The 25,882-nt window shown below is 57.6% G+C and overlaps 7 protein-coding genes across 7 annotated transcripts; 3 read left to right on the top strand and 4 right to left on the bottom strand.

Annotated features, from left to right (window-relative positions):
- Positions 1 to 387: 387 nt before the first annotated feature.
- Positions 388 to 2,099, bottom strand: KVR01_002516 (uncharacterized protein). The gene is made up of 2 exons (XM_044782264.1): positions 1,635 to 2,099; positions 388 to 1,551 (listed from the first exon to the last, which is right to left on the bottom strand). Exons 1-2 carry the CDS (start codon positions 1,702 to 1,704, stop codon positions 776 to 778), a joined length of 846 nt encoding a protein of 281 aa, XP_044647531.1. The 5' UTR covers positions 1,705 to 2,099; the 3' UTR covers positions 388 to 775.
- Positions 2,100 to 5,524: 3,425 nt separating this feature from the next.
- On the bottom strand, positions 5,525 to 7,617 carry KVR01_002660 (uncharacterized protein). Its single transcript, XM_044784708.1, has 2 exons — positions 6,814 to 7,617; positions 5,525 to 6,744 (listed from the first exon to the last, which is right to left on the bottom strand). Exons 1-2 carry the CDS (start codon positions 6,893 to 6,895, stop codon positions 5,627 to 5,629), a joined length of 1,200 nt encoding a protein of 399 aa, XP_044647675.1. The 5' UTR covers positions 6,896 to 7,617; the 3' UTR covers positions 5,525 to 5,626.
- Positions 7,618 to 7,882: 265 nt separating this feature from the next.
- KVR01_003187 (amidophosphoribosyltransferase) lies at positions 7,883 to 11,166 on the top strand. The gene is made up of 14 exons (XM_044784118.1): positions 7,883 to 8,009; positions 8,094 to 8,159; positions 8,242 to 8,375; positions 8,452 to 8,493; positions 8,577 to 8,723; positions 8,788 to 8,940; positions 9,013 to 9,374; positions 9,481 to 9,497; positions 9,563 to 9,658; positions 9,728 to 9,856; positions 9,995 to 10,072; positions 10,160 to 10,187; positions 10,266 to 10,581; positions 10,675 to 11,166. The coding sequence occupies exons 1-14, from the start codon at positions 7,986 to 7,988 to the stop codon at positions 10,703 to 10,705; spliced, it is 1,623 nt and encodes a 540-aa protein (XP_044648202.1). The 5' UTR covers positions 7,883 to 7,985; the 3' UTR covers positions 10,706 to 11,166.
- A 567-nt stretch (positions 11,167 to 11,733) lies between these two features.
- KVR01_003972 (uncharacterized protein) lies at positions 11,734 to 12,980 on the top strand. The gene is made up of 2 exons (XM_044792755.1): positions 11,734 to 12,356; positions 12,431 to 12,980. The coding sequence occupies exons 1-2, from the start codon at positions 12,047 to 12,049 to the stop codon at positions 12,811 to 12,813; spliced, it is 693 nt and encodes a 230-aa protein (XP_044648987.1). The 5' UTR covers positions 11,734 to 12,046; the 3' UTR covers positions 12,814 to 12,980.
- A 1,315-nt stretch (positions 12,981 to 14,295) lies between these two features.
- On the top strand, positions 14,296 to 16,851 carry KVR01_003819 (uncharacterized protein; the record flags this gene model as incomplete). Its single annotated transcript, XM_044786390.1, has 2 exons — positions 14,296 to 14,511; positions 14,638 to 16,851. The coding sequence occupies 2 exons, from the start codon at positions 14,296 to 14,298 to the stop codon at positions 16,849 to 16,851; spliced, it is 2,430 nt and encodes an 809-aa protein (XP_044648834.1).
- A 1,407-nt stretch (positions 16,852 to 18,258) lies between these two features.
- On the bottom strand, positions 18,259 to 19,735 carry KVR01_002627 (uncharacterized protein). The gene is made up of 3 exons (XM_044784372.1): positions 19,244 to 19,735; positions 19,068 to 19,170; positions 18,259 to 18,990 (listed from the first exon to the last, which is right to left on the bottom strand). Exons 1-3 carry the CDS (start codon positions 19,434 to 19,436, stop codon positions 18,873 to 18,875), a joined length of 414 nt encoding a protein of 137 aa, XP_044647642.1. The 5' UTR covers positions 19,437 to 19,735; the 3' UTR covers positions 18,259 to 18,872.
- Positions 19,736 to 21,315: 1,580 nt separating this feature from the next.
- KVR01_002206 (uncharacterized protein) lies at positions 21,316 to 23,870 on the bottom strand. Its single transcript, XM_044785419.1, has one exon. The coding sequence runs from the start codon at positions 23,732 to 23,734 to the stop codon at positions 23,069 to 23,071; it is 666 nt and encodes a 221-aa protein (XP_044647221.1). The 5' UTR covers positions 23,735 to 23,870; the 3' UTR covers positions 21,316 to 23,068.
- Positions 23,871 to 25,882: the final 2,012 nt, after the last annotated feature.

Below are 25,882 nucleotides of genomic sequence, written 5' to 3'. Positions count from 1 at the left end.
GCAGTGTGGGAGGGGGCCAGGGACTGGTAGTGGGCAGGGCAGCACAGGGACAGAGCTTGGGGGGGCAGGGGGTCTTGGGGGGCTTGGGGCCGCGGGTCGACCCGAGTGAGCGGTCTGACGAACAGGCCAGCCTTTGAGTGGCTTTGGCGTGCCGTTGCTGTGGAGAAGGCTCACCAATGTCAACAATCCTTCTCCAAAATGAGGGGGGGGGGCACCGATGAGCCGACAGGGTACGGGATACCACGTGCAGCTCGAAAGATGCAAGGACGACCAGTGGTCGCCCACGTCACCACGTGCCCATCAATCTCGAGGCTGCCCATTAAATATACTGCATTTTGGAAGCGGCACGGCAAACATGTGATGTTCAAGTCGACCCGTCCAGCCAGCCAACTGCAGACTCCAGCATAGACCATGGGAGAATTCATGTACTGTAGCTACTCACTCCCCTCGTATTCTACCATGGCCTCTAGTATCATCCTACTCGATGCCTGCTCTGAAGAGGCACTGTAGGCCATAGAACAGGAGAGATCATGCCAAATTCAGTGGCTATTTGTCCTCTACATTATGCTGATGCTGGGTCTATCGCCAGTGACCAAATGCCAGAAAACACCCCAGCCCGCCGCCCACCACTCTGTGATTGACTCCCGTGAAGCAAGCATCAAGACAACAAACGCCCAAGTCTGACCGAGTCTGAGTAAACGACACACCAATATCCCGTCCCCACGCCACCATGCCCACACGTGTGGGTAGACGTCAGCCAGCCAGCCTTTCCAATTCAAGGCGCACCGCCCGCACCCTTGTAGTACTCGTCCACAGCCTCGAGATGGTCCTTGGCAACACCGCCCTGGACGCCCGCATCACCATGGACATGCCCCTGCCCGGCCCAGTACGCCTCGCGCTCCCGGATAATCTCGGCGGCCCACTCCTTGGTCTCGTCGAGCGCGAGGCGCGTGGCGACGTACGCGAACTCGCCGAGGTCCAGCTTCCGCTCGCCGCGCCGCTCGTACTCGACCATCTGCAGCAACAGCTCGACCTTGTCGATGTCGTGGACAAAGTGGCTGTCGAGGGTCTCGCTGTCCTCGTACTCCTGCCACAGCGCGCGGATCTCCTCGCCCACGTCACCCTTTGCGCCGCCCCCCAGGAGGCTGCCGGTGAGGTAGTCCATCGTCTCGGCCTCGCGCCGGCTCTTCTCGGGCTTGGGCACGCCGTCCACGGGCGTGATGTCGCCCACCAGCGACTCGGCCATGTCGTGCACCAGGCACATGCGCGTGCACTTGTCGCGGTCGATGCGGGCCAGCAGGGCCGGGGGCGCCAGCATGCTGATCATGGCCATGCGGTACATGTGGTCTGCGATGGACTCGCCGCGGGCGATGCCGAAGCGCCGCCAGCCCTCGCGCTTGGTCGTCTTGAGGCGCTCGAGCATGTGGAAGTAGGCGACGGGCGAGGAGGAGGTCGAGGTGGTGGCGGGTGGTGGGGTGGGTGTGATGGTGGCTAGGACCTTGGCTACGGTCCAGTCGCCGGTTATCTTGGGGGTGATGACGATCGAGGGGTCTGGTGGTGGATGGGTGGTCACCGTTAGCATCGGGCATGTCAAGGGAGGGGGGAAGAGACAGGAGTGGAAGAGGCGGGCGTACCTGGGTCGGCCGGCTTGACGTCGTGGTCGAGGCCATTGGCCTGCACGTTGTTGACGGCGCTTGGTGACATCGTGGCCAGTGTTGTTCCTGAGTGTCTGTTGTTTTCTGGGTCCTCGGGCTCTGAAGGGGGAGAGAGATATGGGCAAAGAGAGACAGAACAGGTGGCAGGAAGACCAAGACGGAGGGAGGAGAGGGAGTGTCTGTTTATATCGCGACCGCTCAGGAATTGGGTATCAAAACGATCCAAAAGATCAAAAGATGGAATCAGGCAGGCACCGTTCCAGAATATGCAGGCGGCCGCAGAAGACAGTCCCGAGACAGAATGTGCATGCAGTCGGCAGTTGGGGATGGTCTGGAAGGAAAGGAGCAACAATTCGGAATTCCTAGTCTACAGTACGGAGCGTAGGCCCAAGCAGCAAACGGGCGGAATTGTTGTTCTGCCCCCCACTTGCTGCTGGGTGATCGACAAACAGTGGGTTGCTGGTGGAGGTGGGGATCCCCTGTCGAGCGGATCTTATCAGTCGGTCGCCCACGTTCCAGGCTCCAGCAGGGTTAGGGTAGCTGTATTGACGGCTGACAACTGACCTGCCACCACTGGCCCGTCCTGTTGACATGACCTCGTCTGCTTCATCAGTCAGTCAGTCCGCCAGCCAGCCAGCCCGTGCCGCAAACACTCGGTGATGCTATTCCTCAGCACCTTTGGGTGTTCATGTAGTCAATTGACCCTGCAGAAAGGACGTTATGGGCACGCGGGTCCGGGGCAATCCGATAGCTCCAGAGGACATGTTGTCAGGCCTCGTTTGAAACTTGCAAGCATGGCGACCCCTTTTCTGAGCCGGCGCTGCCGAGTGGCTATGGCTGTCCTATGTGGCACGGCCAAGCGGTCAACGGGCTTCTCCCTCTCGAGATCTTCTCCATCCATTCTGACACGGCAAATATGTCACCCGGGCTCGGTAGCAGCAGCAGCAGCAGCAGCTCCTGGGCCTGACGTGCCAGGATTTGTGGAATAGTAGCATCTCCACTCCCTTCTGGGCCACGTACCTCTGTAGCTCTAACTCCTCTTGCTGGCGTGTCATATCTTATCTTCCCGATTGCGAAGCCAAGTGGCAACGGGCTTGAGCAAGAGAGTCTCCTGACCGCAGCAGCCACCAGAGCACCGTCGTCTGCCAGGTACCCCAGGTGCCTGCCTGCTTAGACAAGCTCCTGTGAGCCAGGCGGTCGGCGGTCGACTGATGGGTCTTCTTCGCCATGTTTTCTGTCCCGAGGAGCAGGCAGGCAGGCGGAGACATCCAGTGAGGTTCACGGATTGGCGCCCAGCAGGTAGTTCCCTTGCGGTAGCACCAGTCCAAGCGAGGGCCAGTTGATCATGTCTTGTCATGTCCTCTTCATTAGAGCTAGATAGAGCATCCCGACTGGTGAGGCTGCTCATTCTTCATCCATGGACTGACTGTCTCGTCTCAAACCTGCAAAGAGGAAGAAGCCTTCTCTCCCGTCCGCAAGACCAAGCCCGAAATCTCTCCTCCGGGGGCAGCACGGACGACAGCACGCCCGTGGTGGGAGCTGCGCCGGCTGTGTCAGGCAGACTCGAGCTCCTTTCTTCTCAGCCTTACAGCCTGGGGTCTCGGTGTACGTAAGTACTCAACCGAAGTGACTGGGTGGGTGGGTGTGCTGCGGGACCAAGCTTATGGCGACCCGCCAGGTTGCGGTGACCCAGCTGCCATCTCACAGCCAGCAGACTCTGCCTGGAGGGGTCACCGCCATGCGCCACTGCCTCGTCAGGCGCGGACGCGATGTTGTTGTTGTTGTTGTTTTCTTCTTCACTTCGCGAGATCAACTCACGAGAGCAATGAAAAAAAAAAAGATTGTCAAGCCGAAGCTCGAAGTGGTTCCAAAAAGTAGAGTGTTGTCTTGCAAGCAAGATCAATTCAGCGCGAAGCTGGAGAGGTAGACAAAAAATTTGAGTCCAGAGAGACCAAGCAACTCCGAACGCCAGCCCCGAGGGGAGTGTTCGTGTTATTGTTCTTCAGTGTTTTCCTGGTGGTGTCGGTTAGCAGTACATATACGTAAACAAAGGAAAAGGATGGGGGGTGTGTGTGTTCCCTGAGCACAATATAAAAGGTCCTCCTCTTTATGTGACCCGGCCTCCGCGGCATTCCACTTCCGCTTCCTCGTGCCTACGGTTCACGGTCCCGGGTCCTCCTCTTTCGGTGCCCATCTCCCTTGGCGCGTCGCGGTCGTGGTCGGCGGTTTATAGCCCGGCGGGGGGGCTCGGGGTGGGGGGGCGGTTGTCGAGGTTTGTCGAGAGTGGTTGAGAAGAGATAGTCGAGTCGAAGGGAGGGGAGGGGATGAGAGGGGGGAGCAGAAGAATAGGAGATGAAAGAGTTGATGAGGGGTGGTGGGTTGGCTGTGGGGTTTGACGCTGAAGTTAGTGTGGGAAGCTTGAGGGAAGGAGGGCGAAGGTGAGAGGTGAATGCGATGATGGACGGTAAGAAGTGAGGGTGAGGGTGAGGGTGGCAAATGGAGATGAGGATGGAGGATGAGGTATGGGAGGCGAGGATTGTGGAGGAGGATGAATAGTGTGAGGAGGGAGAGTAAGGAGTGAGAGTGAGAGTGAGGATTGAGAATTGAGAGCGAGGACTGACAGTTGGTTGAAGTGGGTGTGTTGATGTTGTGGGAAAGGTTGGAAGGCGTTTGTGTGTTTGCAAAAAAAGGTTTTGTAATGTTTTGTGTTGACTGTGAGGGGCAAGACGCGAGGCGCGTCCAAGAGGGATAGCTTTGCTGGGCAGCTCTGCCCAGCAGTGCCACTGAAGGAAAATGTGCTCTCCTAGAGAGACTGTGGGCTATGGAGGGGCAAGGAGGAAAGGAAATGGGCGCTGTGGGGACGAGGCGCGAGAGGGAAGTGTGCTTGTGGGTTGCTGGGTGTATTTTTGAGGTTTTAGGGATGCGAGGGCATGAAAATGCGGGATTCTCACAGGAGGTGACGGGGAGGAGGAGCAGGAGAAGGGAAGGGGGGATAGTCAGAGGAAGGGTAGGAGAAGTGGTGATGTGAGAGTATTCGTCGACGAGAGAAGAGAGGGGAAGGGGATGGTGAGGAGGAGAGAGTGTTGGAGAGAACTTACTGAGATGTTGTGATGTGGAATCTGAAGGAAGAATGGATGGTTGACAAGTCTGGTTGTGGGTTTAAGTAATGGTTGTGGTGGGGGGAAAGGGAGCTGGCTGATTTAGGATTCAGTCTGGTTGACGTTCAGGAAAGGGAGCTCCCCTGAAGTCAGTTACTTTGCTTTGAGGGGAGCTCCACCCCTGTTTGTTTGGAACTAGGAGAGCTCGCATCTTCCAGTTGGAAACTGCTTGCTGGACAGCCTCCGCCATGTGCTGCTCACAAGCGGAGGGATGCCAGTGCTGGAAGCTGGCAGCCACTGGTCAAAGTGGCGTTGGGGCTCCATGTCAAGTACACGGCCCTCAGGCTCCCCTTTAATGAGAAGACTCTTACCTAAATATATCGTCCGTCTATGACGAATATCAATGGAGAGTGGCTACGTCGGGCACTCAATCACCTGCTCGAGTGGGCACGGCTAGGACCAGTTGTGCCGTGTCTTCTCTTCACGAGACTCCGTAGCATGCTCCATGACGGCTCAGCGAGCAGTGTGACTCCACCTGGGCATGTATGCTGGTGGTGTTGTCAGGTTTGGAAGAGCTCAAAGCAAACTTGTACTTGCTATCCATGGGCAGAGAGTGGAATGACTGTCTACAACTGCCCAGATTCTTGTTGCTACTAATGTTCAGAGTTCAGGGTGTGAGGTATCTGAGAAAGAGCTGGTCTCCTCTGAGTCTTGATGATAACACTGCGTTGCTGCAGGCATCGCCAGCTTCGCCTCTGCAAAATATGTCAGTTTTTGGGAGGACCAGCTTCTAATGGTATTTGTCTATGAAGATCTCTAATCTGACTGCTGGAGACGCCCGCTCTGGCTGTCTACTCTACCAGACGAGTGTGTTCAGGGTTTTCTCTGCAAGATGTCCTTGTACCAGGACTTCATCTGGCTGGTCGCAACGCCAACCTGATTAAGCTGTCCCTCCAGCAGAATGAAGTCATGTGCGGCCTTCGGAAACCCTTCGAGGACCACCCTCGTGTCGGGGTTCCTCACCCGCAGCCGCTTCGCAAAAGCCAAGATCTGCTCCCTCAGCACCTCGCGCTGCCCAACAGTCACAAGCACGTCGCTGACAACCCCATCCACGCCGTCCCACCAGGAACCGTCCCGCACGTCCCCAGGCATAGCCCAGCCCGCCACCTCAGCCGCCTCGTAGCTCCGTGCCCCGCCGAGCGCGCTCGTCGTGAGGGAAGTCGACTGCCTGACGACCTTGGCCGAGACCATGTCCAGGTACTCATTCTCGCGGAACGCCGGCCCGTCGTCCACGCCGCTCAGCCAGGGGGACACGAAGAAGGCGCCCGCGAACCTCTGCCCCGGGGGAAGCTCGATCCTGGCCGCGCCGGGGAGGGGGTGGACCAGGTGCGCCAGCAGGCCGGCGGCGATGTGCCCGCCGCACGAGTCCCCGCCAAAGACGACGTCGGACGGCGACACGCGGCCGCCGTCCAGGACGACGGCGAGCGCCTCGGCGGCCTGGAGCAGCTGCGTGGGGTACGAGGCGGCCGGCCAGAGGCTGTACTGCAGGACGGCGACGGCGACGTCCTCGCCCGCCTCGGCGGCCGCGGACAGGTACGCGTTGCGGCACCAGTTCAGGTGCCCGACGTCGAGGGGCAGGACGTAGCCGCCGCCGTGGAAGAAGAGCACGAACTTGGTGGCGGTGGCGCGGTCGCCCAGCCAGAGGATGGAGCTCTGGCCGTCGGAGAGGGGCTGGATCTCAGGCCTCAGGCGGGACAGCGAGGTAGGGCTCTTGGCGGTGTCGTACGTCAAGATGTTCTTTGTCACGACCGCGGCCAGCCAGAGGAGGTAGACCGTGCCGGTCGGGGGCATGATGAACTGCAGCTCTGTCGGGGTGACGGTGTTCATCAAGGTGCGGAGGAGGTTGCAGTACATGAAGGGCAGCACTGGGAGCCCGCGGCGCACGCATTGTGGGACTGCGTGGAGGAGGTTGACGAAGAGGACCGGTGGTACTGTGAAGTGTGTCAGCGTTTCGATCATTGATGCTTTGATATTGGAATGAGTGGCCCGGGTTGCCTCACCGATGACCAAGAGCTTGATGGCCAGTCTGAGAATCTCCAGCCAGGACAGCTGGGCTCTGTGGAAGAGTTCATGAGGAGCCATGGTGGCTTGGTAGATGTGGTGGGGTTCACTTTGCAATGAGAGGCATAATTCGTTGCCGTCGGAGTCAACTCGATGATGATCTCAAGTGCTCTATAGTTGCCGTAAGGGATGAACGAGGGACTTCAACTTCGGCCGTGTAATAAGCGAGACAGCTGGAATGGGCAGGGTGTTCTTTCACATGGGAACCCGAGAATTTAAATTTCAACACTAATTGACATGGCCGTTGCTAGATGAATCCTTTGAGGCAGCCGCACGGAAGTAATTGTGGATCGTCAGCACTACTTGACCAGCTCGTGCGAGTTATAATAAGCTGACGATTGAGGCGCAACCACTCGGCGCATTGTCAGTTGCGAAACGGGAAGCACACCTGAAAAAAAGGCCCCACTCTTAATGTTGAGATCCTTCTGCCCTACCGACTGACTTGCTCTGCAGCAGAATGCGTGCATGTGAAATAGCGCAAGTGGTCATTGGTGGCCGAGCGTTGATATACGACATATGCAAGACATCGGTGCGTCCGCCCAAGGGTGTTACATGCAATGGAACATCTCGGTGGCACCCCTGACACTCATACTGTAACTCGGTGAGTCGGTGAGTTGAGGTGGGGACTGTGCAGCCTGGCAGCCTGGCAGCCTCCGATGGCCACCCTCTCAGCCTCTCAGCCTCTGCACATCTCTCAGCCGTGGGTGCCACGCCGCGCGGTTGTGAGACGCGGTGGAAGCGCGCTTACCCCGGACACGCGAGGGACGGTCGGTGGGGTGAAAGCCCCCACTATGGAGTACCTACGTGCCGAGATACCTGACGTATATCCAAGTACCCAGGTACCTACTATCGGGTGTCTCGCCGGTGGAGCCCTGGGTCTTAGATACCAAGCAGTCCTGACAGGTCTGACAGCACGGATCATTGGCCGGACCGGCTTATCGCCAAATGCCCCTCAATCTTCCCTTACCCCCACCTGACCCGCGTACTCCGAAGTCGCCAAAGCGTCATATCGATTGGCCGCATTGCCTTCTCCAAAAAAAAAAAGTCAAAGCCTCGTGCTACACCACGACTTTCTCGACCAAGATCAATTGATCCGAGGCAACGTGATACCATGTGTGGTATTTCGGGTATAATTGTATGTTCCAACAAGCTCATGCTCTCCCCGGCCAAATAAACGCGCCTTAAGAATAAGAAACACGCTGACTCTCTCTTGCGACAGCTGGGCGATCCAGAAGCCACCACCGCCGCCATCGACCTGCACGAGTCCCTGTACTATCTCCAGCACGTCAGTTACCCGATCGCAAAGCCTCTCTGCGCCACATATTGCACTGCTTCTTGTCTTGGAGGAATGCTGACGCTCGGAATAGCGTGGACAAGATGCTGCCGGTATTGCCGTGTGTCGGGGCGGGAGGGTCTTCCAGTGCAAGGGCCTAGGCATGGCCAGCAAGGTCTTTGACGATGGCAAGCGCGCGACGCCGGCGACGATACCTGGCTACATGGGGTAACCTCACCTCCGACAACATCATGGCCATCGTGACCAGACGAATGGATGGGGGCTGACATTGCGCCTGTAACAGAATTTCTCACCTTCGCTACCCGACTGCCGGCACCTCATCTGCGTACGCTCGACCAATCCCCGGCCAAACCTACCTTGCGGCCTCAAGCCTGACTCGAGCAAATTCTAACGTCTTCGTCACTGCAGATCGGAAGCCCAGCCCTTCTTCGTCAACTCCCCCTTCGGCCTGTCAATGAGCGTCAACGGAAATGTCGTCAACGCCCCGGAAATCGTCAAGTTCCTGGACTACGAGGCTCGCCGCCATGTCAACACCGACTCCGACTCCGAACTCATGTACGGCCACCCGTCTGTCAGGTTTCAGTCCCGCCTTTTCGCTAACCCAAGACCCGTTCCTCAGGCTGAACATTCTCGCCTGGGCCCTTGGCGAAACTGGCAAGCGCCGAGCCAGTGTGGAAGATGTCTTTGCTGCGCTGCGCGAGGTTTACGCAAGGTGTCATGGTGCATTTGCATGTACCGCCATGATTGCCGGCTTTGGCATCTTGGGCTTCCGGTACGTTTTGGCCCCCACACCCCTTTGCGACCTTCCGAATCTCCCAACTAACACGCTTTGCCAATGTTGCAGTGACGAAAATGGCATCCGGCCCCTCTGCCTCGGATCTCGACCATCAGAAACCCTCGAAGGCGCGACAGACTACTTTCTGGCTTCGGAATCGATTGCTCTGACACAGCTTGGATTCAAGAACATCGTTGACATCTTGCCCGGCCAGGCTGTCTTTATCCAAAAAGGAGGCGTTCCTCAGTTCTCACAAGTCGTGCCGGCCAAGTCTTACACCCCTGATCTGTTTGAGTATCTCTACTTCGCAAGGCCTGATGCGCACATGGATGGCATTTCTGTCCACCGCAGCCGACAGAAGATGGGACTGAAGTTGGCCAGCAGGATGAAGCAGGTTTTGGGCGAAGACGGGGTTCGGGAAATTGATGTTGGTATGTCACGCGTGCTGTCCCCATGCTCCATGAATTCAGCATGTCTTTCAATCCCTGCGCAAGGATGCGTATTTGATTGCGGTTTGCTAACATATCGTTCTCAAAGTCATTCCCATTCCCGAGGTGAGTGTTTTCTGCATGCCACATCTCAGGCAGTGGGCCGTTACTCATCATCCTGTTCCAACCAGACTAGTAATACGGCCGGCGCCGAGCTTGCTAAGGAGCTACAAATACCCTTCTCAAATGCGTTCGTGAAGAACAGGTACATCTATCGCACATTCATCGTAAGTACTTTTCTCGACGGGCATCAAGCACCTAGGCACGCGCAATGCTGATTCCTCGAATTCATCCAGCTTCCCGGCCAGAGGGCACGACAAAAGAGCGTCCGTCGGAAGCTCTCACCCATCGCGTCGGAATTCAAAGACAAGGTTGTTTGCCTGGTTGACGACAGCATCGTACGGGGGACGACGTCGTGCGAGATTGTGCGTGGCCCCTCTCCCTCCTTCATGACACAGAAATCAAGTTGTCATCGTGGACTCATCTTCGAGTGAAGCGAGCTGCGCAGGCTTGAAACGCCGCGGAGATGGGCACAAGAGCTTACTGGTTGTTGCGGATTTCAGGTTCAAATGGTTAGAGAATGCGAGGCAAAGCGCATCATCCTGGTGTCTTGCAGCCCAGAGATCACCCACCCACATGTTGTAAGTGTCGCATCTCACTCTAGAGAGACAGGCACATACGCACTGGCTCTCCAGCTTTGAAAGCGGCTGCTAACCCTGTCTGTCCAGCACGGCATCGACCTTGCCGACCCAGCCCGTAAGCACGCAGTCCCAAGCATACATACCACTGACTTGACAGGAAGAAAAAAAGAAAAGCTGACAAAACGGCATCCAGAACTCCTCGCCCACGGCAGGACGCTACAGGAGATGACCGAGATCATCGGGTGCGACGCCCTGGTGTTCCAGACCCTCGAGGACCTGAAGGCAGCCTGCATAGAAGCCGCGGACGAGTCGAGCCAGGTGCGAGACTTTGAGGTCGGTGTCTTCTGCGGCCAGTACACGAGCCCCCTCCCGGCGGACTACCTCGAGCGCTCCATGCGGCAGTACAAGCATGCCACATCATCTAAGAGCGGGGGCAGTGCCGGCGCCCTGGTGTCGAGCAGCGGTCCTGTGAACGTGCAGGCGCCGTTTGAGGACCATGAGGACATCAAGTAAGCTGGCTTATATGTCTACCCCCTGACCTGTGATATGGTAAAAGAAATCAGCCCTGGGGACAAGGTTGACTAATGATGGGTTTTGCGCAGTCTTCACAACAATCTTTCTACCAGGCATTAGGTCGCACCACTTGGAGCAGGCCTGCATCTCTAGGAAGTCCATCCCTTGGGACCCTTACTGCCATCGATGCGCCAGGCCGATGCTAGGATGAAAGTGGAGGGCCGGCACAGACGCTGCTGGGCTGGACTGGGCTGGACTGTCATGGAGTCCATAGGATAGACGGTGCTGGGTGGTAACCAGTGTGGTTTGCCTCTGTTGCACAGATGAACCACGAGGCTCTCTTTTTCTCCCTCTTGTCTTGGGGTTTGAAGACATGGGCGGCTGCAGATTCCAATGCCCCGCGAAGGGCATGGAGACTTTTATACGTACTCAAGCAGCATATGCAGGCGTGGTGGGCTGGGTGACCAAACCTCGTGCGCCGTAGATTCCCTTCCCCTTCCCCGCCAGAAGAGGGACAGACACATTTAAATTAGAATTGCACATGTGTAGAGAGAGGGAGCTATTCCAGTCAGTATCCCTTACCGCCCACCTTCCAAGGTTAACTGGCACCTGTGATTTGCCGTGCACGATTGCAATCTCTCCCGGGTGTTGAACTCGGTGCACATGTTCGGAGAGATGAGGAGCAAGCAGCAAGCACCCTTACGAGGGACAGACTTTTGAAAGATTGTCTGGTTTGTCGGCCTGACGCCCTGGCTGTTGAAGGTCCGAGGGTCAGGTGGCCACAGTACATACAGTGTACTCTGGGCTTCTTCTCTCGAAATAGAATGATTCCGACCAGGGCAGGCAGGCCCTGACACTGTCATGAGAGAGAGGCCCACGGGTGCGTGAGGCGAGCCATCCCAATATGATACATGTGGGAGACTCTCCTCACGGATTCTGAAGGGCATTCAAGTGCTTTTGGATTCCCAAATCGAGACCACTCACAGCCGATCGACGGCCGGGGCGCCTCAAGTTTAATACCGCTCAGCCGCTGAGATCAATCGCCCATGGCAAAAGCAAAAACAACCTGGTCGCTCTGTTGATCGATCGGTGATGGTTGATCAGCTGCTGCCCTAACCCTTCCGCCCTCGTGCTCTGCATTCACCTATTAGCTGATGTGGTCCCGCTGCGGTGGACTGCCGTGACTGCAGCATGAGCTAATGTGTAGAGGCGGCTCTATCAAAAGCAAGCTTCCAAGCTTTGCTGGCTGCGGGAGCGTTCGCCACCTCCGTCATATGTATCAATCCCAGGCGGTCCCCACCAGCCACACATGACGACTGAAGCCACACCCATCCATCCCTTCTGTTTAACCTCGACAGCAGACAGCAACCCTCGCAAAGATATTCTATATTTCTCGTTTTATATAGCTTTTGTTATTAAGTTGAAACTCATTTACAGATCCATCAATAAATCACGGGAATCATGTCGGAAAAGCCACAGCCACAAGAAAGCAATGCTGCTCCTGCTGCTGCACCTCAGCAACCTCCTGCCGGCGGTGGGGCTGGAGCTGCATCTGGATCTGGATCCGGGGCCGGGATAACAGCAGGGCTGCCCATGGCCGAGATCACCCAGGCCGCAGAGGCGGCAAAGGCGGCGGCGCGGTTCCAGGACGCGGCGGACGCGCTCAAGAAGCAGGCGGCGCTCGTCAGGGACCCGGCCGAGCGGGAGAGGCTGTGGCAGGCCGCGTACGCCAAGGAGAAGGAGGCGCACGGGGAGAGCAAGAAGGCGAGGTGTGAGTTGCACGGTTCATATATTTGTCTTTTTTTTTCCCCCAAGGAAAATGAAACCCATGCTGACATCTGCCAGTAATGGCCTCGGGCTGGGGCCAGGGCACGGGCTTCGGCATCGGCATCTCGAGCGCGGTGGGCATGGGGCTGGGCAACCTCGTCGGGGCGCTGCTGAGCGGCGTCGTCGCCGTCCCCGGCAGCCTGATCGGGGCGGGGGTCGGCGCGCTCCACGGACCATGGTACAGATTCAGCGAGACGATGATCGGTGGTGACGGTCAGAAGAAGACAGAGAAGGCTGATCAAGATGCTGGTCATGACAGGCTCGGAAAGGACATGGACAAGACATCGCAGTCCGGCGGCGGCGGGGCAGACGGGACGACGGATGAGGAGGACGAGGAGGCGCACAGGAGGATTGTTGATGCGGCTAAGAAGCTTGAGGAGGAGGAGAAGGGACAGAAGTGAGCTGGGCTGAAGTTGGGGAGGGTTCATGTTGGGGCGACGCCCAGCGGATCGAAGGCTTGGAATTGGATGGATGGATGAGTTTTTTTCTTTGCTCATATCAGCGTGGCTTGGGCATTTGGCAGGGCAGCATACAGCAAGCGAGCATTGAATTTGACATTTTTCGTATCAAAACAACTTGAATCTCTTTGGGTGTTTGGGAGTTTGGAAAAGACTGCGGGACAGTTCGACTGCGGAAATTAGGTATCAAGGGACGACCGATGAGGGCGAGTGGTTCTGAACTCCGGCTCTCTCATCATATCGCTTTCGATCTGCTTGGGTGGTGCTTCCCCAGAGGCCGAGCGGGGCTGATGGAAAATACATGGCTCAAGACGACACGGGGACCTCCAAAACGTGACATTTCCTCTGGGCATGCCTACATCGGGCCAGAATCCCAGACGAAGACTCTCGTCTCACCATTGTAGATCTATGGGACTGATGGGGCCACTGGGCGGCCACTGGTCTGATTTCGAGGAGCACAGTTCATTCCCGCAAAGGCAGGGTATATGGTCTTCTCTCCATATGTAGTCTGAGCTCGTCAAGGACACTCGTATGTTTCTCGGGGGCAGGTTCGAAGATATTTGTCTGCCCTCGTCTTGGGCTGGGACACCTACGAAGCTTTCCTCCCTCAAATTAGGGTTTCTTCTCTCGACATACTATGCAAGTCGCTATGCAGAGGAGAATAGGAGGAAGATATGTAGTTTGCTCGCCTCGGCGCGGTTCTTACGAAGCGCTGACCTGGAATACGAAGAGTATTCATATCAAATCGTCAAGAACACCTCTCGGGCAGACATGAGCGTAAATCACAGGCCTGTCTGCTTCCACTGTCCAGAAATTCGAGGCCAGCTGCCACCAGGCTCGACGGCCGACCTGCCGGCCCAACGGCGACCGTTGAGCTCGGAAGTAAGTCTGCACAGGTGGACAAACGCGTCGTTATGCGGTGGTTGGTAAACAACAATTCACCGAGATAGACTCACATTTGGGTCAGTCAGAGCATGCGCTTCCAACCCAGTCACCGCAGCTGCATTCTGGCCACCACTTTTGGCCTTCAATTCGAATTTTCACATGACCTGGCACTCGTCCGTCCGTCCGCCCGTCCATCCACTACTATTTAACAGCAACCTCCCCCCTCCCACTTCCCACCACCCACTTCCCACCTCCAACACACACATCGATCCAGTCTCAACTGCTCGACTGCTTCTTCTTCTTCTTCCATCCACCTGCACCGGTAGCAATTTTGCCTGCCATTGCCTTCTTCCATCCACTTGCCCAAGTCGCAATCCGACGACTACCGCTGCTTTCCATCTCCATCTGTCCTTCGTCCATCCATCGGCCTCAAACGAGACCAACACCACACACCTTCAATCCCCAGAACCTCAATCCCACAATTATCAGTTGCCTCTTCTCTCCTCGAGCCATTTGCCTTTGCCTTTGCCTGTGCCTACCATGGCCGTAATCAGTCGGTCCGTCAAGGGCCGCCATTGTCTGGCCACCAGTCGCAAGGTCATCGGCAGTGTTGCCGCGACTCACATTTTCCACGCCATGGTGCGCGTGCGCCGTCTCCCCCGTCTCTCGGTCGCACTGAAGCGCCCCGATACCTTGGGCGACCAGCTCGTCAACAAGAAGCTCGCCGATAGTCTGACTCGAATCACTCATCGCAAGGCAAGATAACAACTTACCTACATAGACTCTCCTCTGCTTCCCAAACGGCTAGGCTAACGACGGACTTCATAATAGCACCGCGAGTTCCGTGCCACGCTCAAGACGGCCTGCCGTGGCGGAGATTAGAACTCTTCGCACGGTATGGACGTCGACAAGAGTGGTTTCTGTGGACAGGCGGTCGGCTCTGCTGTCGACAATGAGCGACATGTCGCGAAAATTCACACAAACGTGGACATGGCCATGGACATTGACACGGATAACGATATGGGAATTGAGGCGGACTTGATCGACCTCATGGACGTCGACGACGTCGACACCGACATGAGCGACGACGACGACTTCTCCCACTGCCCCTCCACCCCCTCCACCCCCGCCACCATATACTCTGCCACCTGGACCCCGTCCCCCAAGTTCCAGGCGCCCTCGACCCCCCCGTCGACCTACTCCCAGGCCTTCTTCAAGACCCCAGAGACCTCGGGCTCGTCCTTCTGGCAGACGATTGCCGACACACCCACCCCGGCCAACAACCTTCCCGCCGCTGCTTCTCCCACCCCGGTGAGAAATGGCCCCATCGGATTCACCATGGAGCCTCCTGCTGCCCAGCAGCCTGCCGCTCAGCAGCCTGTGAGGAATGGTCCCATCTCATTCAACATGGAGCCTCTCAAGCCTCAGCCTGCTGCCGCTCAGCAACCTGCCACTCAGCAGCCTGTGAGAAATGGTCCCATCTCATTCAACATGGAGCCTCTCAAGCCTCAGGCTGCTACCGCTCAGCAGGCTGCCACTCTGCAGGGCATGAGAAATGGTCCCATCGCATTTACCATGGAGTCTCCCAAGCCTCAGCCTCCTGCCCCTCAGCAGCCTGTGAGAAATGGCCCCATCACATTCACCGTGGGGCCTTTCACCCCCCAGAAGGCTGCCGCTCAGCAGCAGTTCAATACTCAGCAGGGCCCAACCCACCCTCAGCAGCCCACTGCTCAGCAGGCTATGAGAAATGGCCCCATCGCTTTCACCATGGAGCCCTTCACCCCCAAGCAGGCTGCCGCTCAACAGCAGTTCCCTACTCAGCAGTTCGCAACTCAGCAGTTCGCTACTCAGCAGTTCACTACTCAGCAGGGCCCAGTCCACCCTCAGCAGCCTGCTGCTCAGCAGCCTGTGAGAAATGGCCCAATTGCATTCACCATGGGACCTTTCACCCCCCAGCAGCCTGCCGCTCAGCAGCCTCACGCTCAGCAGCCTCACACCCAGCAGCCTCACGCTCAGCAGCCTGACACCCAGCAGCCTCACGCCCAGCAGCCTTTCACTCAGCCTGCTGTGAAAAATGGCCCTATTGCATTCACCATGGAGCCTCAGCAGTCTACCACTCAGCCCGCCCCAGCCAAGCCGAGTCCAACCGTGGCTCCCCTGGCTCCCCGCACTCACCAGCTGCCTCCTCACCGTGCCATCAAGCCACTGGAGCCCCAGGCGATGGATCATCTCACCCACGGCCTAGCCTCATTTCACGTCTCCGACCCAGCGACTTACGACTGGACCCTGGCACCCAGGTTCGGCCCCTACGTGGGCAGAGCCAACAGCGAGGCCTTCGAGACCAAGCTTGCCTTCCTGGCCGACCAGCCCATGGAGTGCCTCGTCCAGCGCATGACGGGCACCTCGTTCCATGTCACCAAGGCCAAGGACCAGAACTGGACGGCGCCTACCATCTACGGCCCGTTCGTCGGCAAGGAGAACAGCGCCGCGTGGGAGGCGAAGTGGGAGTCGTGGTGGGACGCCTTCAGGGCTGCTGAGGCCAAGCTTGACTCTGACGAGGTCCCGCATGTCGACAAGGGCAAGGGCGTCGCTACTGAGCCTCAGCCTGCTGGTGAGGATGAGGGTGCCACATCGCCTGCTCCGTCTTCGCCTCCTGCCCAGGCCACCTCTGCAGCGGTGCCGGCAGCCTACGACTATGCCTTCGCCAACAACATGATGGATCACATGTACTACTCCGCACTGCCACGGCTCGCGGTCGAGTTCAACTCCCGTGACAAGCCCTGGTACACCTCGGCCCGTCGGGAGAACGAGGCGGACGACCTCAAGGAGAAGATGGATCGCAAGGAGCTCAACGGCGAGAGCTTCGCGATGATCGACGGCGCATATCGAGACCGATCCAGCCTCGACCGCATGTCGCTCTGCGAGCTCTTCGACGATTGGTGGACTGATGTAATCAGCGATGATCTGTATATGATCTTCAGGGATTGGAGCGAGGACGACCACGTTAAGTTCGGCAACGAGCTGAGGGACGCCTTCAGCGCGTATATCGACAGCCCCCCTCCCCCGGCCGAGACGGCCGACGACGACTCCGATTAGGCAGTATACTCCTAGCTGCCTTTCCAACTTGTCCGAGTACCACTTCCAACAACCTGTACAAACTACATTGCCTCCCAAGGCATATTTCGCCAAGAGAAAGCCCAGACCGGACTTACACGCGCTACCGGAAACCAACACCTACCCGTACCTTGTCAACGCTTTAAATTGAGTCGGAAACTTACGCTGGTCTCTCACTATCTATCCCGGGGTCACAATTCTATCCCGAGGGGACCGCAGGAATTCTCTCCGCTCTTGGCATCAACACAACCAAACAGATATGGAGACCGACGGACCGACCGGGCCAGACGCGCCACACACGCGCTAGCCCCCCCCCTGCGCAGCACGCTCGAGTTCACTCGCGTGCTGCCAACGGCTGGCTGCTCACTACCTACCTTCCGCCCCGCCCGCCGGCTTCATCTCCCCTCCCGAAACCAGGGCTGATAATAAAGTTCCCACGCGCAATGCGGCGCCGACACACACACCGACACTCTCCATCCGCCTCGTACTGGGCCCGCCCCTGCGGGAATGCTCTCCTCACCCCAACCCCCCTGTCTGGAAGGAACCTTTCCTTCCTGACTAACCTCGCGGGTGAGGATCGAGGACCTCTACGAGCTCAGCTGGATGGATCGAGTACGGAGGAAGAAGTATCGGTGGAGGGAATAATGACGGTGGGAATCTTGGCGGAGGCAACCATGGCGGCGGTTTCGGTTTCTCATCCTTGAAGTATTAGTATGGAATTCTGCTGAGGTCTGGTAGATATAATCTTTTATGCTCCTAAGTTAAATAGAGCCCCATGAAAAGATGATAACGTACATGAGTGCCCTTGCCCTTGACTGGGATGCTGTTCGTCGAGCGTGCCTTTGCAACCTCTCGGAGTAAGTATTTCTTCACCATGCTTGCCGTCTCGGTAAGTTGATCGGGTGTAGTGATGGTTTCGTTTTTAATCCCCATACATATAAAATGTAGGTGGCGCCATTTATTGACGAAGCGTCCTACGTGCCCAGATTCATGCCGCCGTGATACCACTATTTAGATTCGGCCGAACCGTGGAACTGGTCCCCTCGGATCTCGTCGGACGACTTGCATGGCTGGGTCATCCTTGAACGACTTCCTCCGGGGCTCCTGACCCGGGGGCGAACGTGGTGAAATAGGCCCAGACCGGCTCCGGAGGGAAGTCCCATCCTCACAGGTGGGTGTTAAACCAAGTGTAATACTTGCTCATCCGTGCTGGCAATCTTATTTCGGCGCGCATCGCACACCCGATGATGATCACCCACACTACAAAGTATGGCTATACTTAGATATGTATTAACATGAGAAGGTCATGCATGACCTGCTACGCGAAAACGATTACGAATCCCGTTTAGTCTCTCCGAATAATGGGAAGGGAGCGCGGGGCACATGGTACAATGCCATCGCTGACCGTCTTTATCATCAGTAGTCATCTCCATTTTCGGCGCGGGAGCCAACACAATACTTCTCACGACTACTGAGAAGGTTAGAAAGTAAGGTCACAAGATGGCATTTGAGAAGGCGGCCAAGAGCTGGGCGTCCCCCACGTGGTTGGTCGTCCACACACTGCCCTTGGCCCTTGGAGAGAGAGGCGGGGGGCCACAGCCTGGCACGGAGCCCAGTCTGGATGGATAGACCTGAAGGCATCGCCAAGCTTACCAACCACCAGGGCACCGGCATTCCCTCGTACCCACAGCTGTCGACGGGCAGATGGGCTTGGCCACAGACCCCGCAGAGTCTTGACAGCCCGGCTGACCGAAGTCCTCAACGTGAGCACCATCTCAGCTTATGTTTAAGGCCTACAAACCTTAGGAACCTTATACAGACTATGAACAGGAACGAATGTTGGATATATGGTGTTCTGCTGGCTGGAAAGGGCATACTGCCTATGTATTATTTCGACCAGCAGCGACACATAGGTAGTCGTTACTCCAAGTTTCCACCACATACCCTCAAGCCCTCACCTTTGACACATTAGGGTGAAAAGCTCCGTTCCCTCCCTTCCTCTCCTAGGCACAGATCCAGCTGACAATGTTCGCAGTGAGGTGCTTGCGGCATGTCAGATCCGTGCCTCCAACCTCGGTGGCCGCCCAGGACTGGTCAGGTGTGACGGTGCAATCCGTGGTTCTGACACAAGTGTCGTCAGCATTAGGAATCACCTGCCTCATCCTAAGACAGGGACTGTCCGGGTGACCAGGACTCACTTGTACAGGTTACAGCCTGTGATGGATCCCCCGCTTGGGATCTCGACATAGTTCACATCGCCGATGAGCGCAGCTGGGGCCAAGGGGAAGTCTGCAAAGGTGTCTATCGCCGCACATTACTCATTGTCAGTTTCTCGAGTTAATCGTGGTATTATACAGGCCCGAAGTTGTCATACAGCAGACGTTCGCTTCAACTGACAGCGCACCACATGTGCCAGCACCGGCTGTTGGCTGGGCATAGGGGCATGCTCCTGTGGCGTAGGTGGACGCCGTGCAGAACTGTATGTCTGTTGTGCCGGTCCGGGGGAGCACAGCAGCGCTGGCTAGGCCAGCCAGTGCTGTCATGCCGAAAAGGCTGGGAAGCTGCATGTTGCCTTGATCTTTAGTGTGGCTTGGGCAGAGAGGTCGAATACACTGGAAGACTAGAGGAGTAGTCGGGCTCAGGTTCGAGGTGGTCAGAATTGCTCTTTTGGTTATCACACTGCTGCAAGACGTAACTCATGGACAAACAAGCCTTCTTCTACAGCCACGACCTGAAGCTTATATAGTGCTAATGTCGTATCACCACAACATGTAGATCCTACTATGTGTCAACTACCACGATCCCATCCGGCTGGGACCGCCGGAAGCGCGCGCCGGAAACCCAAGCCGGCCTGCCTCATGACGTGAGATCCTGTTCGTCTCCTCACCGACCACACTGGTAGTGAAGCTCCATGGCCGATCAAGTGCGGAACACGAGATATCTACCAACCCAGCCTGCATGCGATTCCTCACGAAAACCCCCACGGGAAACAGCCCTGCCATCGCCCCCTCACCGGCATGAGAACCTGCAGACTCGGCGAGGCCTTGTTCTTTATCGTATAGGATCCGCCCTAGTATTAGCCGCGCAGCACAATATGCATAAGGCGCAGCAGGGCGGCCACCCGACTGGCCTGGACAGCCCAGGGCTGCAGGTGGGAAGGGCGACTATTACATGCAGGTCGGGATGCGGCTCGACAAGTCTTGGGGCACTACGGCTCTGGACCGTCCCGAAGGAGGGGACCGTTGAGAGTATCCAATCCAGCTTGATCTCGGTGGGTGAAGGGTTCAACATGCACAATTATCCGGCCACTATTCTCACTGTCTTCTCGTAATTCCGCTTGGCTTCTATTCATCCTATCAATACATTGCTAACGCGAAGAATGGCTCCTCGTATGATGTCTGTCGAATGTTTCGGACATGATTGACGACTGAGAGCCTCGCTGCTCACCGTTCCCACTGTCCCCTATTGCCTTCCTATGCTGGGGCTGATCTTCTCAGCTGCGGCGGGCCCGGAGCGATATCCGATAACAGCTAGAGAAGAGATACTATACCAAGCTCGCATACCTTAGTTCTCGGGCTGACTTACTATGTTGAGCAGGCAGTATGGGTGTTGCATAACTTTACTATCTGACGATGTTACAACAGTGACTGGTCAAAAAACCATGGGCTGAGGCAAAAGTATTTTGGTTCGTTGACGTCTAAGCGACCCAGGGAGTCCACTTACAAATGGAGATTACGGAGATATGCACAAGGGTGGTTGAGGTCCCCTTTCCCCCTTCTGAAGTATCTGCCCTGGGGCCTAGGTACTGCACTCTTCCCACCTCGGCCCTCGGCTCCGGGCAAAATGCACGACATGCCAGTACGTCAGAGGTTGAACGGTACGCATGTAAAACAATGTTGCAGTGTGTACTCCGTACTGTATTGTGGACTACAACACAGGGGGACATGACTCTCCGGCCCAAGAGATCTGCCACTGACTCATAATTCTCCGATGAGGATGATCATCTTCCAGCCCGCTACGGCACTGCGAAACCGAAGCACGCCTGAATCATTGGATAAGACTTGTCGCAAAGGAATCCGAACTGCCATCTCTTCCACAGCTGAGAACCAGGGCCCAGCAGCTCGATGCTACGTCCGGAACCCGAAGTTGCGCCCTCTCTCCCCATGCCTCATCATCATCATGCAGCGGCGCGACAAGCCTTGGGAAACGTTATTCGCCCTCTTTGAAGGTTCCGCTTAGACAGTGATGTAATTTTAGAGTTGCCCAGGTGCCCAAGCTTCGGGAACGAGCCTACGCTGTAAGGGTGGATGGGGTGCGTGTGGGGACCAGTCGAGGATGTGACAGCCGAACAGACCGTCGGGCGGCCGGGCGACAGCCTCGTAGTGTATATTATTATCCATCTTCGGATGCCATCACCATCCGTTTGTTTCCCCGAGCATCTGGCAAGCGACATCCGAGGAACCAAGCCAGCCCGCCAGCCCACCTGGGCACTGGGGTCCGAGTAATGGGACCGCAGGGCTCAAACCACACCCAGACAGCCACCCGCCGGCGGGCGCGGCAGACACAAGTGTCCACAGCCGGCCCTGGCCTGGCAACCTGGGCATGTACTTGCCGACATGTCTGGGGCGGCTTGGCGGTGCTCCACGCACACCCATTCACCTGCCCATCCACTTGGCAGGCACCCACACAACGCGCAGGCGCAAGACGCACACGCCGCAGAAGCAACCCGGAACTCATGGCAAGTCAGTCGACGTCGTCCGGTCTGCCGGTCAGCGCGTGTACCTCCCCGGGACGGTAAGGGCTGCATGCATGAAGGATGCCGGCTACAACCGTCCGCCCGTCCCTTCTTCTGCACAAGCCGAACTTTTGCCTGGCCATTTTTACATTTGCCAGCCAGTGGGGACCCACTACAAAATGCCCACTGCATAGGGCTCAGACTTAAGCCGTGATCAGTGGGGGAATATTCATGAGCGCCCGCCCGGGGGAGTATCCCCGGAGCAGAGGGAGAGAGTGATAGAGAGACCACACGTGCATGCAGCGGGCCTGCAGGCGCCGGGCTGAAGCAGGAACTTCGGAGCAACAGGAATTTGAGTTTCCCTCTTATTATCTACTGTGGTATTCCTGCCCACGGGTTCCGCGACCCACTGTTCGGCTAGATATCAGGCTCACGGGGCAGGCTATCCGGGGAACCTCACCTGAAAGCCAAAAAAGAACTCCCACCACCACCAACCACCCTGGCCGGTTTCGTTCACATGCCTTTTATTTCCTTCTTTGGCTGGCCCCCGGGGCTAACATACATTTAACGCAACAGGCTCACGGGCGGACGGGGCGGCCTGGCGCGCGTTCGCAGGAAGGAATCACTGCAGCTGAGGAGGATCAAGGTTGGGTCTTCAAACAGCCGGTTCGATCTAGCACGGGAGGTTAATAGCTCAAGGGTGCGTCGGGCCTCGATTACAACTAGCGATGTCTGTGTCTGTGTCTGTGTCTATGTGTAGGTACAGCGTGCAATGCGCCGTGTCCGCCGAGGGAGCAGGTAGTAGTCTGGCATAATAAGCTTCGGTTCGCTCGACATGCTAACAATAAGCTTCTGGCCAGGCGATGGGGCCCGAACCTGCGTTTGTCTTCATTTCATCCAAACTAAGCTTTTGTGAAGCCCGTGGGAGCATGTAAGCGGCAAGCCGAGGCCCCAGGGACCGACCTATTTGATGCGACAGGCAATGCACACATACCTGGGCACACACACACACACACACACACACATGTCCAGTGCAGCAGCGGCAGAGACGCAAAACACACTTGCTTACACCAGGCAAAGTGGGCCCAACCGTTTTGCTCCTCGCTTCTGCACCTGCTGCTGCTGCCCGCCTTGCCCGCCGCCTGCCCGCTTGAGCCTCAACCTTAAATCCTGCCTGCAGCACGGCGCTGTGCGCCGAAGGGGGCCGGGGGGGGGGGAGGGAGGGAGCAAGGGGCCAGCCAGCAGCGGCAAGACATCCGAACGGCTGGCTGGCCGGCTGGCCGCCCGTCTGTTTTTTCTGGTTGTGAATGAGGCTGTCGGGGCTGGAGTACGCGTGGGGTTTTGTGCCCCGACGCCGTGTGACATCCCTCCCCCCCCGACCCAGCAAGGCACCGGAAACCTTGGGCCGCGGGGTGTTTGTGTGTGTGTATGTTTGTAGGTATGTGTGTGCCTGGGGTTTCTTGGTCATGTGCGTTCATAGGCGCGCGTGTGTGTGCAGCCCAGCCAGCCAGCCAGCCAGCCGGCCCTCCCCGGGCGTGCGACACATATCAGACCGAGATGGCAGGGGCGTGTGTGAAGAACGGCCCGCGCGTGTGGGACTGAGGCCTGTCCCCGGGAACGACGAAGCAGCCGAAGGGGGAGGCAGGATTGCAGGGCAGGGAGGCAGGGAGAGTTGGCCAGGGGGGGGGGTGTGTGTGTTGGGAGTGGGAGCTGCACTTCAAGCTTAATTCCATTTATAGGGTCCGAGATATCCTTTTCCTGTCCACCACCTCCGGTGCAGTGAGGCGAGACGACAAGGGACGACGAGAGAGGGTATCGTGAATTTTCAGACCGGAACTTCCGGGGCAGCTGACCGCCCAGCGCCCAGCGCCCAGCGGGCATTACGGAACGTCGACTCCGGGCAGACGGAATCTCGACAAAAGACCGAAGTCTCGTCGAGCCAGCGGCCGAAGTGTTTCCGGCTCCGGGCGAAAGACGGAAAAAAGCTTGGCCGCACATCGCCGACGACGGGGTGGGACGATATATCACCTCACCTGAGAGATTGGAAAGGCGGTGGGGGGGGGGAGGGAAGGGGGGAGGGAGGTGTGAAGGGAAAGAAGGAATCGAAAAGCACTGATCACCAAGTGCCATTGAGGGATTGCTGCAATCACTGTTGTCACTTTGCTGCTGCAGAAAATCCCTGCATCAGCCCTAGGAGCGGGAGAGCCGAGGCATGGCATACGCAGAGAAAGAGTCGCGGAGCGCCTTTTCCAGCCAGACAACCCGGTCGAGCAACAATGCCATGCGGCACGTCTTCCACTTTTCCCCCGTCTGCACTCTGCTAGGCGAGGCTGCTGATCTGACAAGTCTCTGGCAAAGCCTTGTATAGATGAGATTATTATTGCCGGGTCATGGCCTCGCGAGTGTGCATGAACCACACTAGCTGCCCAACCGGCAGGAGTCGTCGCATCAGGCCTCTGCGAACTAGCAGTCGCTAGAAGGGTCTGAGGGGTCATTAAAGTGGCAGAGTGGTAACCGAGAGGGAATAAAACAGGCAGAAAATGCTTGTCCCCAGGGCCCTGCCCGCCTGCTAAAACAAGAGCTATGGGCTAGCTGCATCTCCCATCGAAGCTTCAATGCGCGCGCCGTCCCGCCGGTTCGACCTGCCCGGGGAGGGCAAGGTGGGAGCAGAGTAGCAGACAAGCAGAGTAGCAGGCCTGGCAGCAGTACTACAAGTACTCCGTAAAGCGTTCGCCCTGCCTAGTACGTAATACGTGCAAAGCATGTTGTTCCTTTCTCCAACGGCCCCCGGGCCCGCAAGCTACGCATTGACCCGGCGAGGACGGGGGGAGGGGGGGTCTGGATCGATGGATATCTATAAACCGTTTAGTGGAGGCGAACTTGAAGACCAGGCGGAACCCGCCTGCCCGCGCGGCCTCGTTAATCCATCTCTTCTGGCCTGGCAAGCTCGCAAGCCTGGCTGGCAGAGCCACACGGCCCTGACGCAGCGCCTCGGTTGGCTAACTGGCTTGGTCGCCGGCAAAGATGATCATTTCGCCTCGGCTTGGCGCCTGCGGGCGAAATGGCGAGATGGCCGGACAGCTGACAGGCCGGACAGGCAGAGCAAATAAGACAGAGACCACAGCCTTGGCATGCCATATTCTCCCCTGGTCTTGGCGGGGTCATGATAGCATCGCCTACCTCATCTCGAGGCGCTTGCTTGCGCGGCAGCTTGGCGCCCAAGAGGAGCCATTCCACATTGCGTGCAGGCAGCGCCGGCTTGGCCTCTGTGGCGGCATTAAACTCAAATACCGCTGGCGGTGGTGGATGGTGTGAGGCATGTGGGGGAAGGGGGAAGGGGGGAAGGGGGGATACATAGATAGTAGGACTGTGGTAGAGAAGACGAGACGAGACGGCGCAGACAGAGTCGGCCTGCCAAGCCCCAAGGCCACACATAGATCAGGTGGTCAACTAGCTCATGCCTCATGCCTCATGCCTCAATGCTCTGCCAGTGGCGCCAGTGCCGTCCCGGGGCCCTTCCTCTTGGCACATCAAACTCGGCTTGTTTTGGTGATGGAAGCAGGTTCGTGAATGGGATCGTGATGCTTTCCGTGAACACCTGCACTTGGCCCTTGCTTGGCGCCTTCGGGCGGGCTTGATCGACGGGGAGAAGGCCACGCCGAGCATCCATGATGGACTGCCGCTGTGGCCCTGCGCCTCACTGACCCCAGCAGCCCATCCTGCCCTGCCACCCCGGCATCTCTTCTTCCCTATCCACCCGCCCCGCGGTCTTATTATAGGCGGCGGATTGTTTCGGTTCGGCGAGGACGGGGGCCACATCCAGTGTACGGAGTAGGTCTGTATGGATCCGCAATGTACACTGCATGGTGGTGCACATCGCAAGTGTACATCATCGGGTACATGTGCGGTGGAGAGCGCGGCGGTGGGATCGATCTCGGCCCTCGGGGGTCCCACATGGGAAACGGGCGGCTGGGGTCGCAAGAGGCGCAACCCTGATCGGAATCGGAGCACAGAAGGTCACTTGTCACAACTCGATTGCAGGTCGCGTGGCAGCTAAATCCAGGCACGCACCGGGCAGCCCGGCGCCCCCCCCCCCAGGCACCAGGGCCCCAGGTGGCAGAGTGGGAGAATGGGAGAGTGGGAGAGTGGCAGACTGGCAGAGTGGGAGTCACTAGTAGCCTCCCCCTTCGCTACTGTTTTGACCGAGGCTGGCGGGCTGGGCAGGGCCACGGCGAATGATATGCGGGCTTGGGCAGCTGGGCAGCCACACCCGCAGGC

The sequence above is a fragment of the Diaporthe batatas genome, assembly GCF_019321695.1.
Source record: "Diaporthe batatas strain CRI 302-4 chromosome Unknown Contig00003, whole genome shotgun sequence".
Taxonomy (NCBI): Eukaryota; Fungi; Ascomycota; class Sordariomycetes; order Diaporthales; family Diaporthaceae; genus Diaporthe; species Diaporthe batatas.
Note: the sequence above shows the minus strand (reverse complement) of the source record. Positions and strands in the feature narration are given on the sequence as shown.

What these genes read in the sequence shown, in the direction of transcription:
- KVR01_003972 (XM_044792755.1), top strand. Translation starts at nt 12,047, where the DNA reads ATGTCGGAAAAGCCACAGCCACAAGAAAGCAATGCTGCTCCTGCTGCT. An exon ending in GGAGAGCAAGAAGGCGAGGT is followed by an intron (nt 12,357 to 12,430) that starts GTGAGTTGCACG and finishes GACATCTGCCAG; the next exon opens with TAATGGCCTCGGGCTGGGGC.
- KVR01_002516 (XM_044782264.1), bottom strand. Translation starts at nt 1,704, where the DNA reads ATGTCACCAAGCGCCGTCAACAACGTGCAGGCCAATGGCCTCGACCAC. An exon ending in CGTCAAGCCGGCCGACCCAG is followed by an intron (nt 1,552 to 1,634) that starts GTACGCCCGCCT and finishes ATCCACCACCAG; the next exon opens with ACCCCTCGATCGTCATCACC.
- KVR01_002627 (XM_044784372.1), bottom strand. Translation starts at nt 19,436, where the DNA reads ATGCAGCTTCCCAGCCTTTTCGGCATGACAGCACTGGCTGGCCTAGCC. An exon ending in AGTTGAAGCGAACGTCTGCT is followed by an intron (nt 19,171 to 19,243) that starts GTATGACAACTT and finishes GTGCGGCGATAG; the next exon opens with ACACCTTTGCAGACTTCCCC. An exon ending in ACAGGCTGTAACCTGTACAA is followed by an intron (nt 18,991 to 19,067) that starts GTGAGTCCTGGT and finishes CACTTGTGTCAG; the next exon opens with AACCACGGATTGCACCGTCA.
- KVR01_002206 (XM_044785419.1), bottom strand. Translation starts at nt 23,734, where the DNA reads ATGGCACTTGGTGATCAGTGCTTTTCGATTCCTTCTTTCCCTTCACAC.
- KVR01_003187 (XM_044784118.1), top strand. Translation starts at nt 7,986, where the DNA reads ATGTGTGGTATTTCGGGTATAATT. An exon ending in CCCTGTACTATCTCCAGCAC is followed by an intron (nt 8,160 to 8,241) that starts GTCAGTTACCCG and finishes CGCTCGGAATAG; the next exon opens with CGTGGACAAGATGCTGCCGG. An exon ending in GACTCCGACTCCGAACTCAT is followed by an intron (nt 8,724 to 8,787) that starts GTACGGCCACCC and finishes CCCGTTCCTCAG; the next exon opens with GCTGAACATTCTCGCCTGGG.
- KVR01_002660 (XM_044784708.1), bottom strand. Translation starts at nt 6,895, where the DNA reads ATGGCTCCTCATGAACTCTTCCACAGAGCCCAGCTGTCCTGGCTGGAG. An exon ending in CATCAAGCTCTTGGTCATCG is followed by an intron (nt 6,745 to 6,813) that starts GTGAGGCAACCC and finishes CACACTTCACAG; the next exon opens with TACCACCGGTCCTCTTCGTC.